At 33.3% G+C, this 20,685-nt stretch overlaps 3 protein-coding genes and 1 long non-coding RNA gene across 4 annotated transcripts; 3 read left to right on the forward strand and 1 right to left on the reverse strand.

Moving 5' to 3' along the window:
* The first annotated feature begins 1,222 nt into the window (after nt 1-1,222).
* Nucleotides 1,223-3,710, forward strand: LOC114387093 (stem-specific protein TSJT1-like). Its single transcript, XM_028347218.1, has 4 exons — nt 1,223-1,659; nt 2,375-2,615; nt 2,715-2,835; nt 3,233-3,710. Exons 1-4 carry the CDS (start codon nt 1,460-1,462, stop codon nt 3,433-3,435), a joined length of 765 nt encoding a protein of 254 aa, XP_028203019.1. The 5' UTR covers nt 1,223-1,459; the 3' UTR covers nt 3,436-3,710.
* A 1,903-nt stretch (nt 3,711-5,613) lies between these two features.
* On the forward strand, nt 5,614-7,062 carry LOC114386552. Its single transcript, XR_003661109.1, has 2 exons — nt 5,614-6,312; nt 6,541-7,062. It is a non-coding gene; the product is annotated as an uncharacterized LOC114386552 (long non-coding RNA).
* Nucleotides 7,063-9,559: 2,497 nt separating this feature from the next.
* Nucleotides 9,560-10,897, forward strand: LOC114387155 (stress-related protein-like). Its single transcript, XM_028347286.1, has 2 exons — nt 9,560-9,865; nt 10,131-10,897. Exons 1-2 carry the CDS (start codon nt 9,836-9,838, stop codon nt 10,701-10,703), a joined length of 603 nt encoding a protein of 200 aa, XP_028203087.1. The 5' UTR covers nt 9,560-9,835; the 3' UTR covers nt 10,704-10,897.
* Nucleotides 10,898-11,809: 912 nt separating this feature from the next.
* LOC114387154 (pentatricopeptide repeat-containing protein At4g21705, mitochondrial) lies at nt 11,810-15,679 on the reverse strand. Its single transcript, XM_028347285.1, has 2 exons — nt 15,384-15,679; nt 11,810-13,796 (listed from the first exon to the last, which is right to left on the reverse strand). The coding sequence occupies exons 1-2, from the start codon at nt 15,603-15,605 to the stop codon at nt 12,558-12,560; spliced, it is 1,461 nt and encodes a 486-aa protein (XP_028203086.1). The 5' UTR covers nt 15,606-15,679; the 3' UTR covers nt 11,810-12,557.
* Between the last annotated feature and the right edge of the window lie 5,006 nt (nt 15,680-20,685).

Below are 20,685 nucleotides of genomic sequence, written 5' to 3' on the forward strand. Positions count from 1 at the left end.
TACAAGTTGAGTGTGAAGCTGTTTCTACTGACAAACTAGACAACATGTTTACAATGAGAAATTTTTTTCATAATACACCTCTGATAGAGATATTAGTCAATAATCATAACTATAAAGATATTCTTTTAAGCCTTCCTTCACTAAATCATTTACTTGACAAATAATCCACTTGAGGTAGGTGCTTTAATTGCTTCCACCGAGTCCACTTTGAGTGGTTTAATTTTTTTTTATTTTTTATTAATATTTAATTTAACCAATATCAATGGAATACACTATTTCAAAATTATTCCTAAAGCCATTCTAATCATAACATCAAATTCATTTCGTTGATACATAAATGTACTCACCAATTCTAATATTTCATTAAATTCAATTTGTAATTGACTAATAAACACCTTGATTTATAAGTGGTGGACCGAAGTTTCTTGATGCCTCTCGAGAGTTGAATTTTGTTTTGGTGTAGTAGAGTCAATTGTTGGAACTAGAAGGTCCGTCAATAATGTCGTATCACGTCTATCCAATATATAGATTTTTAGCAATTGAATGTGGCCCAGTATCATTTTTACATGTTGCTAATTTGAATGCTTTTAAAACCCATCAAACAAGCAAAGTGTATCTTCCACAATTTTATCATCTCTTAATAGCAAGTACTCAACTCCTTTTAAAACCTATTAATATTTCTCATTTATCTATATATATCTTTGTTTTTATTATAACATAAATCTTATTACACAATATTGTCTATCAAACATTTTCCCATGGGATATATACAACTACATAGGTGGGCCCCAGTTTTGCCCTTGCAGGAATGGGAAGAAACACCTAGATCACTCTGTCTTTCAGTCATGTAAATACTCTTTTGCTATATAGTCCAAAGTTGCAAATGGATAAGCGTCGTTGGATTGGTGCGATATATATCACTCGCATAAATGTTTTTTGAATAGTCCAAACCTAAGTTACTTATGGATAGACGTAATTGGCTTGGTCCGTGCTTACGGATAAACACAAATGCACAATAGAGATTTCGGGTTATTGTTGGAGAAAATACATCTCAAATCTATATGATTGAAAATAATTAAAATAAATAAACAATAGTTAGTAAAAATTTAATAATACAAATAAAATAAATGTTCGGACTTCGGAGAGTAATGGGACTGTTTTCAAAGACTGCCATTGAAGTAGACAGACCAATATGACTTTTGGTACCACTTTGAATGCATGTAACTTGTATCTTGGTTACGTATTATTACACGTATCACCACGGAATCTGAAACCATCCTGTGAGGTTGCCACGTACATAATCTCCAATGCCACTATTTGTAAGTTTGTGAATTTTTTAATGGTTTCATCACAAATTAGTTGAACCCCAGTCCTATGGAAGTCTATAGCTAAACCAGCTTTGAGGATATCACAAGCTGAAGAACCATTGAATTTTAACTAACCAAACTAATAAGCAAAAATGTTGGCGGTGTTTGCAAAAGCCATTGGAAAACCACCGGAGGAACTGAGGCTTCCGGCAATGGGGTCCAATAATTCAAAGACCCCAGAAGAAATTGTACAGAAATTTCAATCTTTGTGGCCAGATTCTGCAGTTTACAACCTTCCACATGGGAATTTTATGGCTCTGTCTCATGAAGATGAAAGTCCAATACACCCCAGGTAGATATAAAGTTTATTTGAAATGGCTTTCTATAAAGAAAGAATCCAGTAGTACTATAAGTTCAAAATAGTTCTTAGCTTTGAATTCTCATCATGCATTTCATCCAAAACTACACTGGAAAACCGTATGTACTTGTAAATCAGTGAAGCAACTACATGAATTCAATTTTAAAAAAATTTCTGCCTTTTACTCGGGATTCAATTTTGTATTTGGGTTCAGATTAGATTATTAATAATCACGTTTAAATATCAGATAATGTGATTTTAAGTAAATATTCACATGTTTAGTCCAACTTTGAAGTATTGATTCTAGTCCAAAATCGATTTTTAGTTGAAGTAATTTAAGTAGCATTTGCATAGGATAAAAAAATTATACTATCCTGAATACAAACTTATTGGGGTTATGTAGTGGCGCAAGGCTCCCTTGTATTCACATTTGGAGGAACGATCTATCTAACAAGAGAATTTGTGTTTGATATCCTCTGTTATGCACAATTTTCTTGGGTCAGCAACAATCATGGACTACAAGCAGATTAGTTTTTGTCCTAGTGTGTTAGGGATGATCTCTGATCCAGGACAAAAAAATAATATTTAAACATAAATTATTTCACTTCAAAACTAATTTGTAAAATCAATTTAATCAATGTCATTTAAAATTATTTTTGTAAATATTCACCAAAACACTAATTTCTCATTGTTGTGAATGTATCTGCAGGTGTATTGTTGTTTTGGATGATATCTTCTGCATTTTTATGGGAGCTCTAGCAAACATAGCTGAGCTTAGACATCATTATGGGCTCCCAAGACAAGCAACAGAAGCCATGATTGTGATTGAAGCCTATAAGGCCCTAAGAGATCGCGCTCCCTACCCACCTGACCAAGTTGTTAAACATCTTGATGGAAAATTTGCATTCATCATCTTTGATGCCAAGACATATACTCTTTTTATAGCCAGGGTGAATTCTGATCACAAATGGGTTACCTTTTGTTCGTTCTTACTCTACTTGGATAGTTAGTTAGTGTTGGTTGACATAATTGCTTGCTGCATATGTTAGGATCGTGAAGGAAGTGTGAAATTTCAATGGGGAATGGCAAGAGATGGATCCTTAGTCTGTTCTGATGACCCTACAATCATCAGAGAGGGATGTGGACAAGCTTGTGCAGCTTTTCCTCCGGGTTAGTTTAGCTTTACTATCTTTCCATTCAGCTCTCAACTTTCTCAATTCCGATAAAAAATAACTAGTATTTGATTATTATGGTTACCATTTAACCTGAGAGCTGTTAAGCTGAAGTCTTAATTATTTAGGCCCTATTCAGATAAACTTTCAATAAATAGGTACTTAAGGTTAAGAAAACAAGAAGTTTAAATGAATCAAGTTAAAATTAGTGAATGTATAAGCTAGACTTTTATTTAGCTTCTTCAAAAGTTGGTTTTATCTTCTTATTTTTTTCTCCTATGAGTGCTTACTGAGAAGTTTATCCAAACAAAATCTTAACATTTTCTGAAACCTTGCTGCTCCCAATTAGGCAGAATGCTTTGTAATTTTCATTTACTTCTTCAATTGGAATGCAGGGTGCATTTTCATCAATGGAAGTGGGTTGACAAGCTTTGATCATCCACTGCACAAGGTTCAAGCTGTTGCGCATGAAGATGACAGTGGAAACATCTTGAGTGTATATTTTCAGGTGGATTTGTACACAAAGATTCCCAGCATTCCTCGCACTGGAAGTGCTGCTAATTGGGCTGATGCAGTTGCTGAAGTCAAGGGAGAATAATTGATCACTACTAAAAAAGTATGATCAAATTCAAACTTGGTGTAAAAATAACTAAAAATGTCCTAGTAATTCTGTTTGTAGATGCATGTCTAATGAAGGGAAGAAGTGAGCACTCCCCATTTCATCCCCAAGTAATAAGGTTCAGAGTTCAGTCACTGCAAAAACCTTGTACTTGAAGTTGTTTGGTAGAAATGTATGTTACTTCTATGTTAAAAAGGACTTTTTCAGCAGAATCATTCTTGTTGTAACTTCATAAGCAATACTCGTTTCTTTAATTTTTCTCCCTCTTTTCGTTTCCATAAATCTGAGTGTGAAACTATTTTTCAAGAAACCTGACAAACATAGAACTATTTCAACAACACATTGTTGCTGTATATTATTCAGCAATTATTGGCAGTGTGCACTAATATATACGTATTGTTATTACATATGATCAAGTCCAGAAACGTTTCAGCCTGTGCTGAATAGACTTGATTTGGCTATCATGCTAAGAACATTAACATGTTGGAACAATGGTTAAAAAAAAAATGTTGGAACAATTTAATAATCAGATCATAGGGGCTAAAGTCATAGCCATAGCCTATTCTAGTATTTCATTGTTTTGGTGTGCGTGGTGGCTACAAGGTTGAGGTTCAAAGTTAATGTATGTTACACCACAGAATCCACTTGGGGTAGGACAATTGAGAGGTGTACAAAGTAGAGGACCCATTCCACCATGTCCTAGACTGCCAGTGCCGCGTCCATGCATACCTCGATCAGGGTCTGTACCTGAAGGTGGAGGGAACATGCTGGCATCAGAGGAAAATGCCACACTTAGAAAAAGCAAATATATCAAGTATTTTGTGAGTCTTGATGTGCCCATTTTTAGGTACCCCATGCTTGTTGTGAGTCTCAAGTGTTTAAATATTAAAGGCTTGCTGCAATTAATTGCATGGTTTGAGGACTAGAAAGAGGGGTATGAAGTTTAATTTGTGGGATTTAAAAACCGGATCATGTGCATTTAACTAGCTGTCATGGTTCTTGTGTGACTAAAGAGAAAAACATATTATTTTCCTGTTGTCTACTGCTAAAAAAATTGTGTTAGTATATTATTTGTTTATTTTTTTTCCAGTACAGTTTACATATATTTGGCTTAAAAATGAAAGAATGTTAGTTTGAGTCTTATAATTTTTTTCATCATCTAAAATTTGAAATCCACTATTTTCCGTCCCTGTAAAATGAATAAATGATTGAATTTTGGTCTTCTTTTTTTTTAAAACATTTGTCTTTGATTTTATCTCTCTCTAAGATAAATAAGAAAATATAGTTTTCATCCTTAACATTGAGATTATTAATAATCATGATTTTTCGGTTCAGACTACCTAGATCTTGTGTTTTCTAGTGTCATTTCTAATTTCCATGGCATCATTGTTGTGCATTTAGAAATAGCACTTGTTGCCTATGCCTAATAAAATATTTATTGCAATCATCCAGAGCTTGAGGAAACTACTAGATCGATCAAATATGGCTTCAGGCAAAAGGACAGCTGTTCTTGGTGATTCAGCTGGTAGAGTAAGTATGAATACGGTTAGGATACAAGGAGAAGGAAGAGTCAGTTAATATAGTTAGACTACTAATGAGTTAATTAGTTAGTTAGAAGGGTTTATTAGATATAAATAGGGGAAGAAGGATAGGAGAGAGGGGATCTTATCATTTGTAGATTGAGCATTATTTCTTTGTTAAAGGAAAAATCCCTTGTGAAGGAGAAACACTTGGAGGAGAATTTTTTCTCCTATTTTTTGTTCTTTTCTTACTAGTCAATAAAATCTTTTATTTTCTTCTTCATTTCAATTCTTGGTTCCTAACAAATACCAAGATTATTTATTTATGTTTGAAGCTCAGCCCGGATTACTTGTGCTACTTTCTTTCAATTATGCTTGGTTGAAGATATTATAATTTGCAAATTTCGAAATTCCTTTGCAATGGGTGCAAGGATTGGTAAATTCACCTCGGGACAGATTTTACAGAAAGGAGAGGGTTACCTCCTGTAATCCTGTTGTGAAAGTTGTTTGCCACGTGCCAGCCTTCCTCTTGAATGATGTCTAATGATGATAGACATAAATTGTTTCTATAACCAAATCATTTGAAAGAAGTGCGGAATGTTTTGTAAAAAATAATTATAGGTTGTTTTATTCTTGCTCATGATTATTATCGAAGAATAAAAATAGCCTTTGGCTTCCTGTTCTGCTTTGTTGGTGATGGTTTTGTATTCGTAGTTTTTGACTTTCACCTTTTGTTCAGAAAATTGTATCTTTATGTCCTCATTAAAATTCTGATGGTCATCTAGATTCTGAGATTGCTGTTCAAGCTAACTATACTTTTACAGTTTACAGATATGAAACCAAAATCTGAAGCACCTTCAACTCAAAGAAAGTCTCAGGATTTAAATTTATACCAGAGGGTATATTTTACTTTTTTGTTTCTACATTTTGTTTTCTGTTAATATCTACTACTTTTTGCATCATCCTATTTACCTTTAAAGATCAGGGAGTTCTACTTTATATTTGTTTCAATTGAAGTTGTGCTCTACCGGCATAATCAACTCATTTTATGATGTTTTGGATTGTAATTTGTATTTTCTTTATAATATTGATGGAAACATAGCGTCAACTAAAGGAACAGAATTATATCAGCAACAGAAACAAAAACACGACCTTCAGAAAGAAGTATTGTCTACTTTGTTTAATTATCATGGGCATTCTGAGGAGCCTCCTGAAAGAATTGTGAAGGATTTGAATAAGAAATCACGATATGAGCATGTGGTTTTTGAACCTCCCAAAGATTTCCCAGAAGAAATCGAGTTTGGCATGGACTTCTCACGACCAGAAAATATAGATGGTACTTCATGTTATTCTGGAAAAATGGATTCCTATTTCTTTTTATCGTCATAAGTTCATTTATTTAGCTGCATGACTTTTGTAGAAGCAGATTTGTGTTATATTTTATTGATCACAAGTTATATCTAGTACGAAAGTATAGATATTTTCATTTTCTGAAAATGTATTTTATGATGCTGTTGCTGTAACTTGTATGTGCTTCCTAAGCTTGAGGATTATTGCCTTGCAGATAGTTGATTCATATGCTGCTCTGCTATTGGCCAAGTATTGAAATTCAGGAAGAATTGGTGATGCATTCCTAGATGCAAAATCAATTGACCATTGCTTTTTTCTTATTTCTTGTTACATAAAAATAATATATAGATAATTTTATGTTATCTTGTTTTGAAATTGAGTTTTAAGTTATATGATTGAGTTCTGTTTATGGCAGATCCAGAGGACGAGGAAGAATACAAGAACGTGCGTAGAGCTGTGAAGGAGTTCCGAGTGGCAATGAATGAATATTATAAAGCAGTATGTTGCATTCTTTGTTTGGGTTATATTTAGTTCTACATTTGATCGATCTAGTAGTTTCCTGTAGCTCTATTTGCGATCATATGTAAAGACTAATGGGTCTCTTGTTACCTAAGGCATGTTTTTCTCGTTTGCAGCCCCCCACATTTTTACTTAACTAGATGTTGCAACCGTATCTAATTGAAGAATGTCACCTCAGGATTAATCTTTTTTGAAGAAAAAAAGTTGCACAATTTAATGTTAGATTTTCTTACTTCATCATTTAAAATAGTTTAGTGATAAATTTAAAGTTAATCTAATTCAATTCAGAATACGAATACCCTCCCCTTGACTTCTCTCTCTCTCTCTTCAGAAAATGGCAAAACAAAGACCATAACAGAAACTAACAGCTAAAAGGTAAAAACAATTCTGCCCTCTCATTTCACCTCACTGTGTTACGTGTATACCCCCCTCTCATGCCTTCCCCTCTTTTTTTTTGGACACTTAAAAATATCAATTCTACTTCTTCCCCTATTTTTTTTATTATTTTAAAACAAAAGTGGAAGAAAGTATATTGAAATGGAAAGGAGGAATTCCAAAATTTAGTAATCCTTCTCCATTTACATTTACTATGACAAAAATGATTTTGGTGCATCTCTCTCTCTCTCTCTAAATTTTTAAAAGATAAATTATTTTTCACAATATAAGATTTTTTTAAAAAGATAATAAATAATTTTGGGTTAAGAATAAATAATAGAACAATTTTTTTAATTAATATAAAAATATTATTGCATATTGTTTTATCTCATCCAAATAAGTAAAGAGATATTATTTTAGTTTTTTATTTTTTATTTTATTCATTCAAAAAACACATTTTTTTTATTTTACTTTTTTTTGTTTTCTCTTTTAGTTTTATTCAAAACAAAGCTATCATGTTTTGACACTTAAATAACATGAAATAATTAATCCTGAACATTTGTAAGCCTTATGCTTGTACTGTGCAATTCGACTCTTTCAAATTTATTATCAATCTCTTTATATTATATATTGGATATGTGTAACATTATGTTTATTTATTTTTTAAAGTTTGATATTTATAATACTATTGGAAATTGGATATGTGTAGCAAAAGATGCACAATTTATTCCCTTGACTTAAAAAGATAATTTGAATGGGGCACAAATTGCTCATAAAATTCACGAATTATCTGTATTTTTTGAGTGTATCACTTTTTTAGTGATGAGAATTGGAGTTAGTGTAGTATAATCCAATGTTTAATTATAAATTTAAAGTTAATTTAGTTCAATTTAAATTAATGAAATATGAGTGGATTATTTTTTTTTCCTCTGAGAATAATAAATAACTATAAAAAAAATTTCAATAAAAAAATTGAATTCAATATATTTCATTTCATTCCATTCAGAGAATATCTCGTCCTTTTTTATTCTTTTTATCTAGTAGTTATTTTAAAAAAAAACAGTCATATAATTAAAAAAAAGAGAGATAACAAATAATTTTTAATTAATTAAAAATTTATTAACTCATAAATAAAATTAAGAAAATAAGATCATGAAAATAATAAGTCAATGTTGTTCAATGGGATATTGGTGGATACTTCTAGACAAACACAAGTCCAAAGGAATACATAAGAATTGTCCTAAGGTTCGCAAATTTACAACAGTTGATAGTTAGTTGATCACGAAAGCTCTAAGAAAAACAGGACTATAAAAAACTGTTTTTAGTTTTCAAATATTAAAATACTTGTTTGATTAGTTAATTTTTAAAAATTTGTTTCCCAATAATAATTTTTGGTTGTTTTCTATTTTCTAAATCCTCGGGCCCCTCCCTTAAAAACAGCCCAACATAGAATATTCCTTTTCAAATTAAAATGAAGTTGGGCAAACAAACTCTCAAAATTCAGCTGGACACGTAAAATAAAAAAGCAAAAACTGGACATATTAACCATGGGTATTCTTATCGTTAATATTTCTTAAGCCGGTGAAACAAGGTTTTAGGATGTCCTTGGTTGGTTCATCTTGTGTCCTTTATATAACTCAAACAGTGTAAGGTTCTCTTATATTCATATGAGTATAACTTATTTATTTATCAGAAAAATTTTCATAGATAAGTGACAATCACATATTACGAACGAACTTAATTTTTGACCCACTAAGTTGAAAACATCCGTGTTTTTTTTACCTTAGGAAAAAAAATCTTGTGCCCTTTATATATTATATCTTTTTTGCCGAAATAAAAAACCATGGGTAGGCCGAAATTGATACCATGTGTTGTATACTTGTACGTGTTGGTTTAAAATATGCCTCTAAAAAAAAAACAAACGGACACAATACTAGCAAGGGCTATATTAATTAAAAAAATTGAAGAGTTTAATTTTTTACAATAAATTAATTAAATATTATTTTATGTATAATTTTCACAATAATTATTATAAAAATCAATAATTTCATTATACAGGATAGTTTAAGATTAAATAATAAAATAGCAAAAATTTACAACATTATTATATTTAAACTAGATACAAAATTAAAAGTAAAAAACTTTATTAATCTTCAATACATTTATTAGCTGTGTCTAATTACTTATTGTAATATCCTAACAATTTTCAGTATATTAATCAATGTGTTGAATCACTTGGTTGGAATATTCTGGTTTAAATACACACATCAATTATATTTAAAGAATTATTCTAGGTTCTTCTCGATTTTAAAACAAAACTTGCGTTGCGGCGTTGAAACTTAACGTGGAAGAAATAGCGTCAGCCCTCTCTCACAAGACTTGGTTCAGCACAGTTAGGAAAATATATAAAGAAACGCGTTTTGTCGTCCCATTTTGAGCATAACTCTTTGTTTCCCACTTGACCCCTAAATTCGTGCCCATTCCCACAACTGCACATTCTTCTTTCTATATATTCCAAATCCCTTTTCCGATTTCCACCAAAATCTAAACCGAAATTCCCAATTACCCTTCCCAATTTTCACCAAAACCTAATACTCCCACACCAATCTTCGATCATGGACGCCGATTCACAACCTCAACAACTCGTACGTTCTATCCCTTTTCATCCTTATTATTCTATTTTCCATTTATTGGTTTGAATTTGATTGAATTTTCAGAATGAGACTATTCTATTTTCGATTTGTTGTTTATCTAGGGTTCGAATTTAATTCAATTTTCAGAATGAGAGCATTCTATTGTCCATGTGTTGTTTATCTAGGGATTCAATTTGATTGAAATTCCAGGACGAGAGTATTCTATTTGCGATGTGTTGTTTATTTATCTAGGGTTTGAATTTGATTGAATTTTCAGGAAGAGAGAACAGAGGAGCAAGAACTGAAGTACCTGGAATTCGTGCAATTCGCGACCATACAGGCTCTGATGCGCTGCGCCATCCTCTACTCATACGCCAAGGAGCGCGCGGGTCCTCTGAAGCCCGGTGTCGACACCGTGGAGGAGGCCGTGAAGACCGTCGTGGCTCCGGTCTACGATAGGTTCCACCTTGTCCCCGGCGAGGTCCTCAAATACGCGGATCGGAAGGTTGCCGAGTTAGACAGCCACGTTCCCTCCAACGTGAAGAAGGTCTCCTCCCAGGCCTGCTCCGTCGTCTCTGAAGTCCGCCGCGATGGCGTCTCCGCCTACGCCAAGACCGTTTACTCCAAGTACGAGCCTACGGCGGAGCAGTGCGCAGTGTCTGCATGGCGGAAGCTCAACCAGCTTCCGCTCTTCCCTCAGGTGGCCAATGTTGTGTTGCCCAAGGCTGCCTATTGCACCGAGAAGTACAACGAGGCGGTTGTTTCCTCTGCTGAGAAAGGTTACAGGGTTTCTGCTTATCTTCCTTTGGTGCCTACTGAGAAGATCGCCAAAGTCTTCGGTGGAAACTGATCTCGATCTATTGCGGTTTTGAATTTCTTATTGTTTTTACTTTCTTTACAAAGTGTTGTTGCTAGTTGCTACTGTTAGTGTGTGAGTTGGATTGGATATATGATGATGTGAATGTTCTGTTTTGTTAATTACTATATAATAATATAGAATAATGTTACTCAATGCCAAGAAAAAAAGATTAAACTCCCTGAAAATGGTAAGCGGTATGCAGTCAGCAATGTCATTTTAGTTGTTGAATTGAATTTTACTTAAAACTAAAGTAGTCTCTGAATGTTTGAATTGCCTTTGATGCACACATGGAGTGTCAGTTAGGCTTATGATAGTGGCATCTAAATTTGCGGAAAAGGGAGACTTGCAGAAGTTATCATTTGGAGCAAATATTATTGAAAAGTTCTGCAATCACTTGCATGGTTTGAGTACAAAAAGATTTACAAAGAATTGGGTTAAATTAATAGAGTAAACCCGTAATCTGTCCTCCACCACAACAGATGACAGGGTGGAAATGTTGAGTTCGTGTTAGCTTCCAAATCACCCCGCTGCATTCAGTAATAACCATACAGTGCTTGTAGTAAATATAGTACCAAAATATTTGATGCCCCACGGACATTGAAAGATGACTTCTTTAGCTTCATTTTAAGATCTGCACGTATTCCTCCCGTGAAGAAGAAATACGGCCATACCAGGTATACAAAATCAAAGTAACATAAAATTGAACCGCATTTGCATTAAATAGCTTGAGGTGAATAACATAACCCTGAATACTTCCAGAGGTATAGTAAAGTAATTATGTCACATTAATTCCAAAACAGACAAGTGTGATTCTTTATGTATTTACTTCCTCTGTTTTGGATTATAGAGGAATATTGTAGAAACAGAGCAGGTCACATTATTGTAGTTTTGATTGGTTAAAAACAATAACACAGGACATCAGGAAAAGAAAAATAGGTTGAATCTGGAACCAATAACCGCAAGCATTCTCTACCAGCAAATGAGAATCCTTTGCAACTATAAATTTAATTCATATCCCATTATTTTATTGAACTTCTATTCTTTCTGAAATCTGCTCAAGCCTCAAGTAACATGAATCCAATTTATTCAACTACGTATCAAGGAATACACGCATATATTGATGTGGTCAAAAGAATATCTCATCTACAACAACATAAGGTGACATCTAATTTGACAATCTCATAGAGCCAATTCAGACATCATACTCAGATAGTCGTGCTTAATGCCAAATAAAATATAAGTGACTCATTTAATCATTCCATATACCACATTGACAATAAAAACTCAGCTCTAACTTGAAGCATTGATTATTATGAAACTAAAAATGTTGTTGGCTTGTAGCCACTAAACAAAGCATCCATTGAAATATATAAATAAATAAAAGAACATTTTGTATTGGATGTTGTGAAGAAAAGCAGAGAAAGAGTTGAAAGTGATCTTGATTTGGCATGTCCCGCAGTTTTTACAGCAACCTACGAGGAGTCCAACTTGCTCTTGTTCTCTCACTCTGAACCTGCAAACATTTGACCCCCACCTCGTATTTCCATGAGCTTCTTTGAAATCCCGTGAAGGAGTATTATCCTCGGATTATACCAGAGCTGCCCCTTGCAAAAATTTGTTAAGAGAAGACAGATTTAATTTCTGGATGCATGTGCTGAGGATGTGAACGAGAAGATTTGGATACCACATCCCGTCAGAGCTTCATTTTTGGTGGGCATGGAATCATCTTTGTTCATACGTAAGGACTGAGGACCTTGAAGACCTGGATGACCAGGGAGAAAAGGTGAACAAACGTAACTTCTCCCAATGTTTTACTCTTTCAAATTGGTCCCTAACTGCATCACTTTAAGCATTCTTCTTGTTAATGATTTTCTTAGTTTCTTTGTTTTCATCGATGCCATCTTTTTCCATGCGGCCCAAAAGGTCGTCCACTTCTTTTCCACCTCGTATATAAGTCTTGATTAGGGTGTGATACATTTGTCTATTCACTGGGACGGCATTTCTTAATAAGCTGACCAAAACTTCTGCATCTTCAACACTGCCATTATCACCAATCCAACGCAATAGTTCTGCAATCACCTTTGCGTTTGGCTTCCATCCTTTATTTTCAACGTACAAAGAGAGGGCTGTTTTAAAGCACTTAAATGCTTTCTCCATCTCACCCTTGTGAATGTATCCACCTGCCACTATAGACCAACAGTTTGGGGTGGTGACCTTTTCCTTGTTTTGTAACTCTTCAAGCATGGCTAAGGCTTTCTCGTGCAAACCTTTTTGTGAATACCCAATGATTACAATACTTGGGATTCCAAAATCATAACAATTGTCAGAGGATTCCCATTCCTTGAGTATTTTCTCAGCTTCATCGAGCTCCCCAAGCTTTACAAGAGATTCTAACAAGGTCGTGAAATCCCTGTTTATGCACCTCTTGCAAGCATTTTTCTCCAGATCCCATATTCTCATGACCTCATTCTTCAGTCCAAGTTGGGCATAAAGAGAGATGAGATGATTGTAACCCTGGCCATCTTTGTTGTCCAGCCTTTCCTCAGATTTCCTTAGGGCACAAACCGCATCCCTTGTAAGTCCTGCTTTTATGTAAAAATTGGCCGCAATAGAATAAGTATTCCAGTCCATGACAATGTTTGGCTGAGTCTCCATCTCTTTCAATACTCTTTCCACTCCACCAAAATCAGACCTCACACCATAAGAATTTATACAGATCCTGTAGCTGAAGTTGTCTGGCAAGACTTGGTTTTGTTTCATCTCACGAAGCACATCCGGAACCTTCTCATGCTGTCCAATATTTGTATACAGACACATAATGTCATTATAAGTCAGAGGCGATGAAGCAAACCCCAAGTCCTTCATTTTCTGCAAATGGGACAGCGCCTTATCGGTTTGGCGCTGGCGAACATAGCAATTCAAGAGAGCACCGTAGGTCTTATTGGTTTTGTGTTGATCCTTCAAGGCATCAAAATAGGTTTCTGCAGAAGAGAATCCATGAACCTTGCCAATCAGATCCAAATGCACGGCATATTCCGTTGGAGAAAATATGCACACACCTTTGTTGTGCATCCACTCAGATATCTGCAGCAGCCATAAAAAGTAGAAGCATATAAACAAAGAGCCGTTCCAAACATGGTGCTTCACAATAAGTAAAACCAAACCAAACTTTTTTATTTGCAAATTAAATCATGCTTGAACTATGATAAAGCAGTTACATGCATAACTATTTTTTTCGTAGCTTAAATATGTTTTTAGTCAAGTTAACACTTTTTTCTAATTCTAGTCCCTCTAAATTTGTGATTTTCAAGTTTGATCCTGTAAGATATTTTGTTTATTTTTAGTCATGTAAGTTTGCATTTTTTTAAAAAAAAATTGGTCCCTATAAGTGCAAACTTATGAGACTATAAATAAAAAAAATTAGAATCTTAAAGAACTAAAAAAAAAAAACACAACCTTACCGGAACTAAAAGTAAACAAAAAAAACTTACGGAACCAAAATTAGAAAAATACCAACTTTTTTATTTGCAAATTAAATCATGCTTGAACAATAATAAAGCAGTTACATGTATAACTATTTTCTTCATAGCTTAAATATGTTTTTGGTCAAGTTAGCACTTTTTTCTAATTTTAGTCCCGGCAAATTTGTGGTTTTTCAAGTTTGGTCCCTGTAAGATATTTTGCTTATTTTTAATCTTGTAAGTTTGCATTTTTTTAATTTTGGCCCTACAAGTGCAAATTTTATAAATAAAAAAATTAGAATCTTAAAGAACTAAAATTTAAAAAACACAACCTTACCGGAACTAAAAGTATACGAAAAAACTTATGAAACCAAAATTAGAAAAACACCAACTTAAGGGAACTATTAAAAAAAAAAAGAACTTTCGGGACCAAATAGAGCCCTTTTTTATTAGAGCCCTTTCTCATTGACCCAAGTAAGTAGGGGTGTTCACGGGTATGGGTCATCCGTGAACCAGAATTGTTCCAAATCGATCTAAACAATTTGGGTTGAATCATTTATGAATTTGGATCGCACCGAACCGTACCAATCAATTTCAAATACATTGTTATTTGTTTTATCTTTTTGTTCATATTTATTTTTCTATCATGTTTATAATATTAATTGATGATATTTTGTTCATTTGTTTAAGCAAATTTGATTGCAATAAAGTTTATTACAAAAAATTAATTTGTAGGACATAATTATGATTCAAAGGATTATAGTAGATCTGGTTGAAGAATATTTTGTTTTAATTTATATTAGTCTATTGTTGATGGTATCAAATAAATTTTAATATTTTCAGACATTTGATAATATTGTATTAATTATATTGTATATTTGGATAAATTATTATATAAAATATTAATTCTAAGAAAAAATATCAAATTTAAATGGGTAACATGTTGGTCCAAACCAAATCAAATCATCCATGAGTTGGATCTAAAAAAAAATTGTGAAAACCAAATTGATTAAATTTGATTGGGTTGGGTCTTTAATTTTATCAAAATCGACCGGAATCGGCCTACGAACACCCCTAAATGCAAGTTATCCATCAATTAGGGTTCACAATTTTGAAATTAAAACATTTTTCTCAACTCCACAAGTTATGCTGATCACATTGTTGCATCTAAGTGAGTGGCATTTAATTGTAGTAAGTAAAAGTGACTGACCTGGAGGGATTGGGAGAACCTACTGCGTTTGCGAAGGTCACGAATGATGCGTTGAAGTTCTGCGACACGAAGCTTGTTCCCCTTGAACACCCAATCGTCGAGCACCGGTACCACACTAGTGTTGGGATTCCCGAGGGGGCTGATTTTCGAGTACAGGCTCGGTTTCTTCGACCTGCTCGTGTAGTATGATCTGCTCACCACTGCGATGATTCTGCGAATCATCTCTTCCTTCACTAGGGTTTGTTTACTTCTCTGTCTCTTCTGCTAACACTAACAGAAACGTAATATAAAAAGTTAGTTTGGTTGGAGACGACACAAACATAGTCATCGCCTCACTGCCACATGAACAGGTTACGGGCCTAGAGCTTTATTAATGGGCTTTTACTTTGGCCCAACAATTTGAATTAACTACTTTTTAATTCTTTGTTCTAAATAAAAATAGCTTAATTTGGATTAGCTTTAGTTGGAGACTAATATTTTTTCAATTTAAAAAAATGAGTAGTTTTTTTGAGTTAAATGGTAATACACTATCATTTTATCACAAATTAATTTTAATATAATATTTAAGATAATTTTATAAAAGTTAACAAATTTATCATATATAATCATTTATAATTAAATAAATGTATAAAATCAATATATATATATATTCTTACAGTATAATTTTCTATCTTTGGACTGTGACCAAGTCAATTAATTTCGAGTGTAATTCTTTACGATTAATTGGGATATTTTTTTACTATATGGTAACAAATTTATTCTTAGAGTACAATTAAAGATAGAAAGGCAGTGGAAAGTTTATATAGCTCCAAAAGTAGTTCGAGAATTCATTTGGGTTAAGGACACCAAATGTTTGTAAAAAGTAACCAAATTCTAATAAAAACTTGAGCTCCACAAGTTAAACAAAACAAAACCATGTCGTGGTCAAGGACGATAGCAATGATAATAGCCGGAGAATCACTCATGCAAGTGGTTGATGCCCCAGTTCCGCGTGATGACTGCAATAGTACTGGAACTGACAAAGAGAAGCAAGTCTTATATATAAAACTTATTCTGTATACACTTGACTAGAATGTTTTCTTTTATACTTTTTGCTGGGGGTGTTATGAATATTCATATGTTTTGCTTGAAGAAAGGAAAGCATAACAGCAACTAAACGGGAGGAGCAATATGCGGAAGAATATGTGTGTATGTACATAACGTTTAAATAAAGACCCTTGGAGTCCAATCTAGTTTAGCTTGGTTGAAGTTATAAGGTGGCAACAATATGTAAAACAAATACTAAGGATTGTTCATTGAGCTGTGAATGAAAGACAATTTAGTAGGACAATTCGCAAACAAATTTACTAGAACAGTTTTTTATTACCATGGGCTTAATATCAACACGGACTAAAAATTTAGTAGGACTTGATCAATACGACTAAGGTCAACGTAAGCTAAACTTAAAATTTCAACCTTTAATGTGTTTTTTTTTTTTTTTTTACAAACATGTGTTTGTTTTCATAGAAGCAAGATTAGAAATGTAAGACATTATAACCATGTTCGAATAAGTTTCTTCATAACAACTTATAATAAAAAAAATCTCTTATAAATTAAAAATAACTTATGGATCATTTTAAACCATATTATATTTAAGTTTTGGGTTGTACTGGATTATTTTTTTATTTATATATAGGAATTATTATTTTACTATTCTCAAAATTCATAGTTAGCACTTGGCACAGTCTTGTCCGAGCTGGCCATTTTACTATCTCTTTTGATTGTATCATTGTCTAATTAACAAAATACTTATAAGAACACCTCGAGAAAAGAGGAAAGAAGAAATGTTTGCGATGTTTAACCCTAAATACTTAGAAGAACACCTGGAGAAAAAAATTAAGAAAAAAGAGTGTGCGATGTTTGAAATTGAAAACCACAAAAATAAGAACTAATTGAGGTACATGAATTATTTGCCAGTAAATATTACAAAATGTTCGGAATATTTTGAACAGCTTACCCACTTTTTCAAAATTAGCTTTAGGAAAGTCCCTTTTTCAGGATAAGACCTTAATTATATCTTTTATGAATTTCTTGCATATATACAAGTGCATGTAAATTATTATAAAACAATAAGTAAAAAACTAGATGTTAGGGGAAAAAGTACAAAAAACGGTTCATCTTTCATTTGCTAAAACTAAAATTTGGCAAAAGCAGATATTTTATTTAAAATATATAATGACCAAGTGCAAAGAAAAAATTAAAACAACAGTAACATATTTGCAGAATTAGTAAGAAAAAAGAAACACACAATAATAAATTTTATCTTTAATTTTTAATAATTAATCTCACTTTGAATAAAAGAAATATTATATACAAGGACAACAATAAGATTTAAATCTAGAAGTTTGTATAAACTATCAAAGTCAATCTCTCTTGAAAGTTAATATAGATGAATTATAATAATTTTGCTAATTTTTCCTTCATTTATTTTTTCATGTAACACAACAAAACATCAAGCTCTGATAGAATGAGCCCATATCCAGAAGGTCATAATGGAGCCACATTTTTCTCCCTACATAGCAAGAGCGTAGAATAGTCACAGGATATGATGGTGATAATCAATTCCTTATATTTTACGCAAAATCCATATTCAAACATATTCCTTAATCACATAACAAATGGGGGCAGTGGACTCGACAGAGATATAATTTCAGATGTCATAACAGACAACAAAAGTATTGTAGGCCCTGCACCACCACCTCAAAAGCAACGCTGATTAGAAGAGTATCCATGGGTTAGCAAAAACAATGACTCTTCCAAAACATGAAATGCTAAAATGAAAGAGAAATTTAAGTGTTTAACATCTATTTTACATACATATATATATAAGCCACAATGACAATGTCATATAAAATCAAGGAACACATTATATTATCCATTATCCGTCATATTTGATTTTATCAAACTTAAATTTCAACGTATGAAGCAACTGATTTGTTCTCAAGAGAACAGAACAAAATCATATGAACCACTCACTACAGGCAATAATTGAACCCTGCCTACTTCCTAGTGCAAATTTAACTGAGCCAGATAATAACAAAAATGGTTCACCTTCTTTATATCATTTGTGCTTAACGCGTGACGAGTAACGGAGAAAGTATCGAAAAATATAATCGATTCCATAAAGTTCACTTGTACCACTAACTTTAATTGAGTTTTTTTTTTTCCTTTCACCTTGACAACATGGTTTGAAATATGCATGAGTATTATTAATTTATTATTAGTTACTGGTATTTCAATTTGCAGTTTCATATGGTAAAATTGAACATGTGGACATTATTTCTCTAAAGGTTGAAAATCTAATACTGCTTGCTTCTTAACATTAAAAGACACAAACCTTAAAATACCTATAAAGCACACCTAAGCTGCTCAATATCGCAAATCTGGGTCTAAGTGTTTTAACACTTAAAGAATTTGAATCCAATAATGTGCCGTTGAATACAAATTTATTTGTGTCAGTATTGCTTTAAAACACTAGGCAGATGTGATCCAGAATGGAACTGAAAGGGCAAGGACAAATAGAAACCTCTGGAGGATGCTTTTTGATCAGGACATAGAGGACAAGTAATGTCTGAGAAGTGAGAAATATATAACATTAGAAAACTGGGCACCAATGGCCACACAATCCAATAATCTGCTTCAATGTATAAAGAAACAAAAAAATGTTATATGTTTAAGGAAGGAGAAATTATATATCACTAACCATACCTATCAATATCATAACTCATAAAGGATAATGACACTCAACAGTGACTTACATGAATCTTCAAAATCTGTTAGAAATTATTAGCAGATCGCATTGGGATTTACATGATACTGCAAACAAGCCAGTGAAATACAATATTATGGTCACTGCTTCTTTGTCATTGCTAATGAACAAAACATAAAAAAAAAAAAATGTTCCAAGAGTTTAAAGCATATGTTTAGCTCAGACATGTAATCTCCCACCTGTCCTTACAAAATTTATTTCTTATAGTTAATTACTCAAAATTTCCAGTTAGTTCATATTTTTTTTTCATTTGTATGGCATGTATGTAAGACAGTACAACCAAAAATTGAGGTCTGACAGAATGAGTGCATCCAACAAAGTCATAAAGTATGAGTTATGACCTAGGAAATAAAAGTGCAGTGAGGCCATAATGGAGGAACATTTTTCTCTCAGAATTTCCTGCTAAACTAGTAGCATGGAAAAAGGCACAAAAAAAAAGAAGATTAAGCAATTCCCCAATTTTCACGCAAACCCCATATTCAAACTTATTCCCTCCTGCTCTCTCTTTCTCCCATTGCACAACATATGGGGGCTTCGGTATCTAAACTTCAGATTTTAGAAACATAACCGAAGACAAAGAGACAGCAAAAAGCAGGTGTAGGCCCTTCAACACCAGCTCAAAAGCAATACTGATCAGAAGAGTATCCATCATTTCCCTCCCCTTTCTCTCTCTTTGTTACCGCTTTATATTAACCTTAGCATTTTCATTCTTGTCTCCCTCTTGAGTCTTCATGGCTCCACCACTTTGTCTTTTGACCAAAACCCCTTTTCTCTGAGAATTCTATCCCAATATTGCTGCTGTTCACACTTCAGACTTTACCTCACAATTAGCTTCATAATGGTAGGCCTCCCACTCCCACATTAGTGGTAAGTTAGGATTCCACAACATGTCCATGTGTGCATGTCTCATGCACGTATATGAGCCTTGTTTGTTCTCTTGCACCTACATGTCTTTAAATGTCCTTGAAATGAAACATTCACCCTCCTAAGGATTTAACTTCAACCTTACTAATTACTGCACCTTCTTTTCCATTTTTCTAGCTAGCATGTTTCCTTTAAATAATTTGGTCTATATATACTCCTTTGCCAACCTTTCCAACTGTCCCCTCTAGCAGCTACTCCTTCTCTGCCTCCCTTTCTCTCTGTCAGACATAAAAGAAAAATTGAAATAATTGGCGTTTTGTGCAATTGGAAGTCTCATATTGCTATTCAAATGTTGAGAAAAAGTAAGAGAGTAAGCTTCAGTCCTGATGTCAATGAGAAACCAACCATGTTTCTCAAACATGGTGTATTAGGAAACAGGAAGAGGGTCATTGGAAGTTGGAGTTTCTCAAGATTACCCAAAGACCCTTTATTGTCGCCTGTAAGATTCCTACTACGGCTTGGAACAAAGGTAGCAAGTTCCATTAGAGTTGTTACTATGGGAAGGAGATCCTCTAGGAAGGTTTCTTCATCCACTTTGGTAAGGTCACATTCATTGTCAGACCCTAATGA

This window comes from Glycine soja, chromosome 15, assembly GCF_004193775.1.
Source record: "Glycine soja cultivar W05 chromosome 15, ASM419377v2, whole genome shotgun sequence".
NCBI classification, from domain to species: Eukaryota; Viridiplantae; Streptophyta; class Magnoliopsida; order Fabales; family Fabaceae; genus Glycine; species Glycine soja.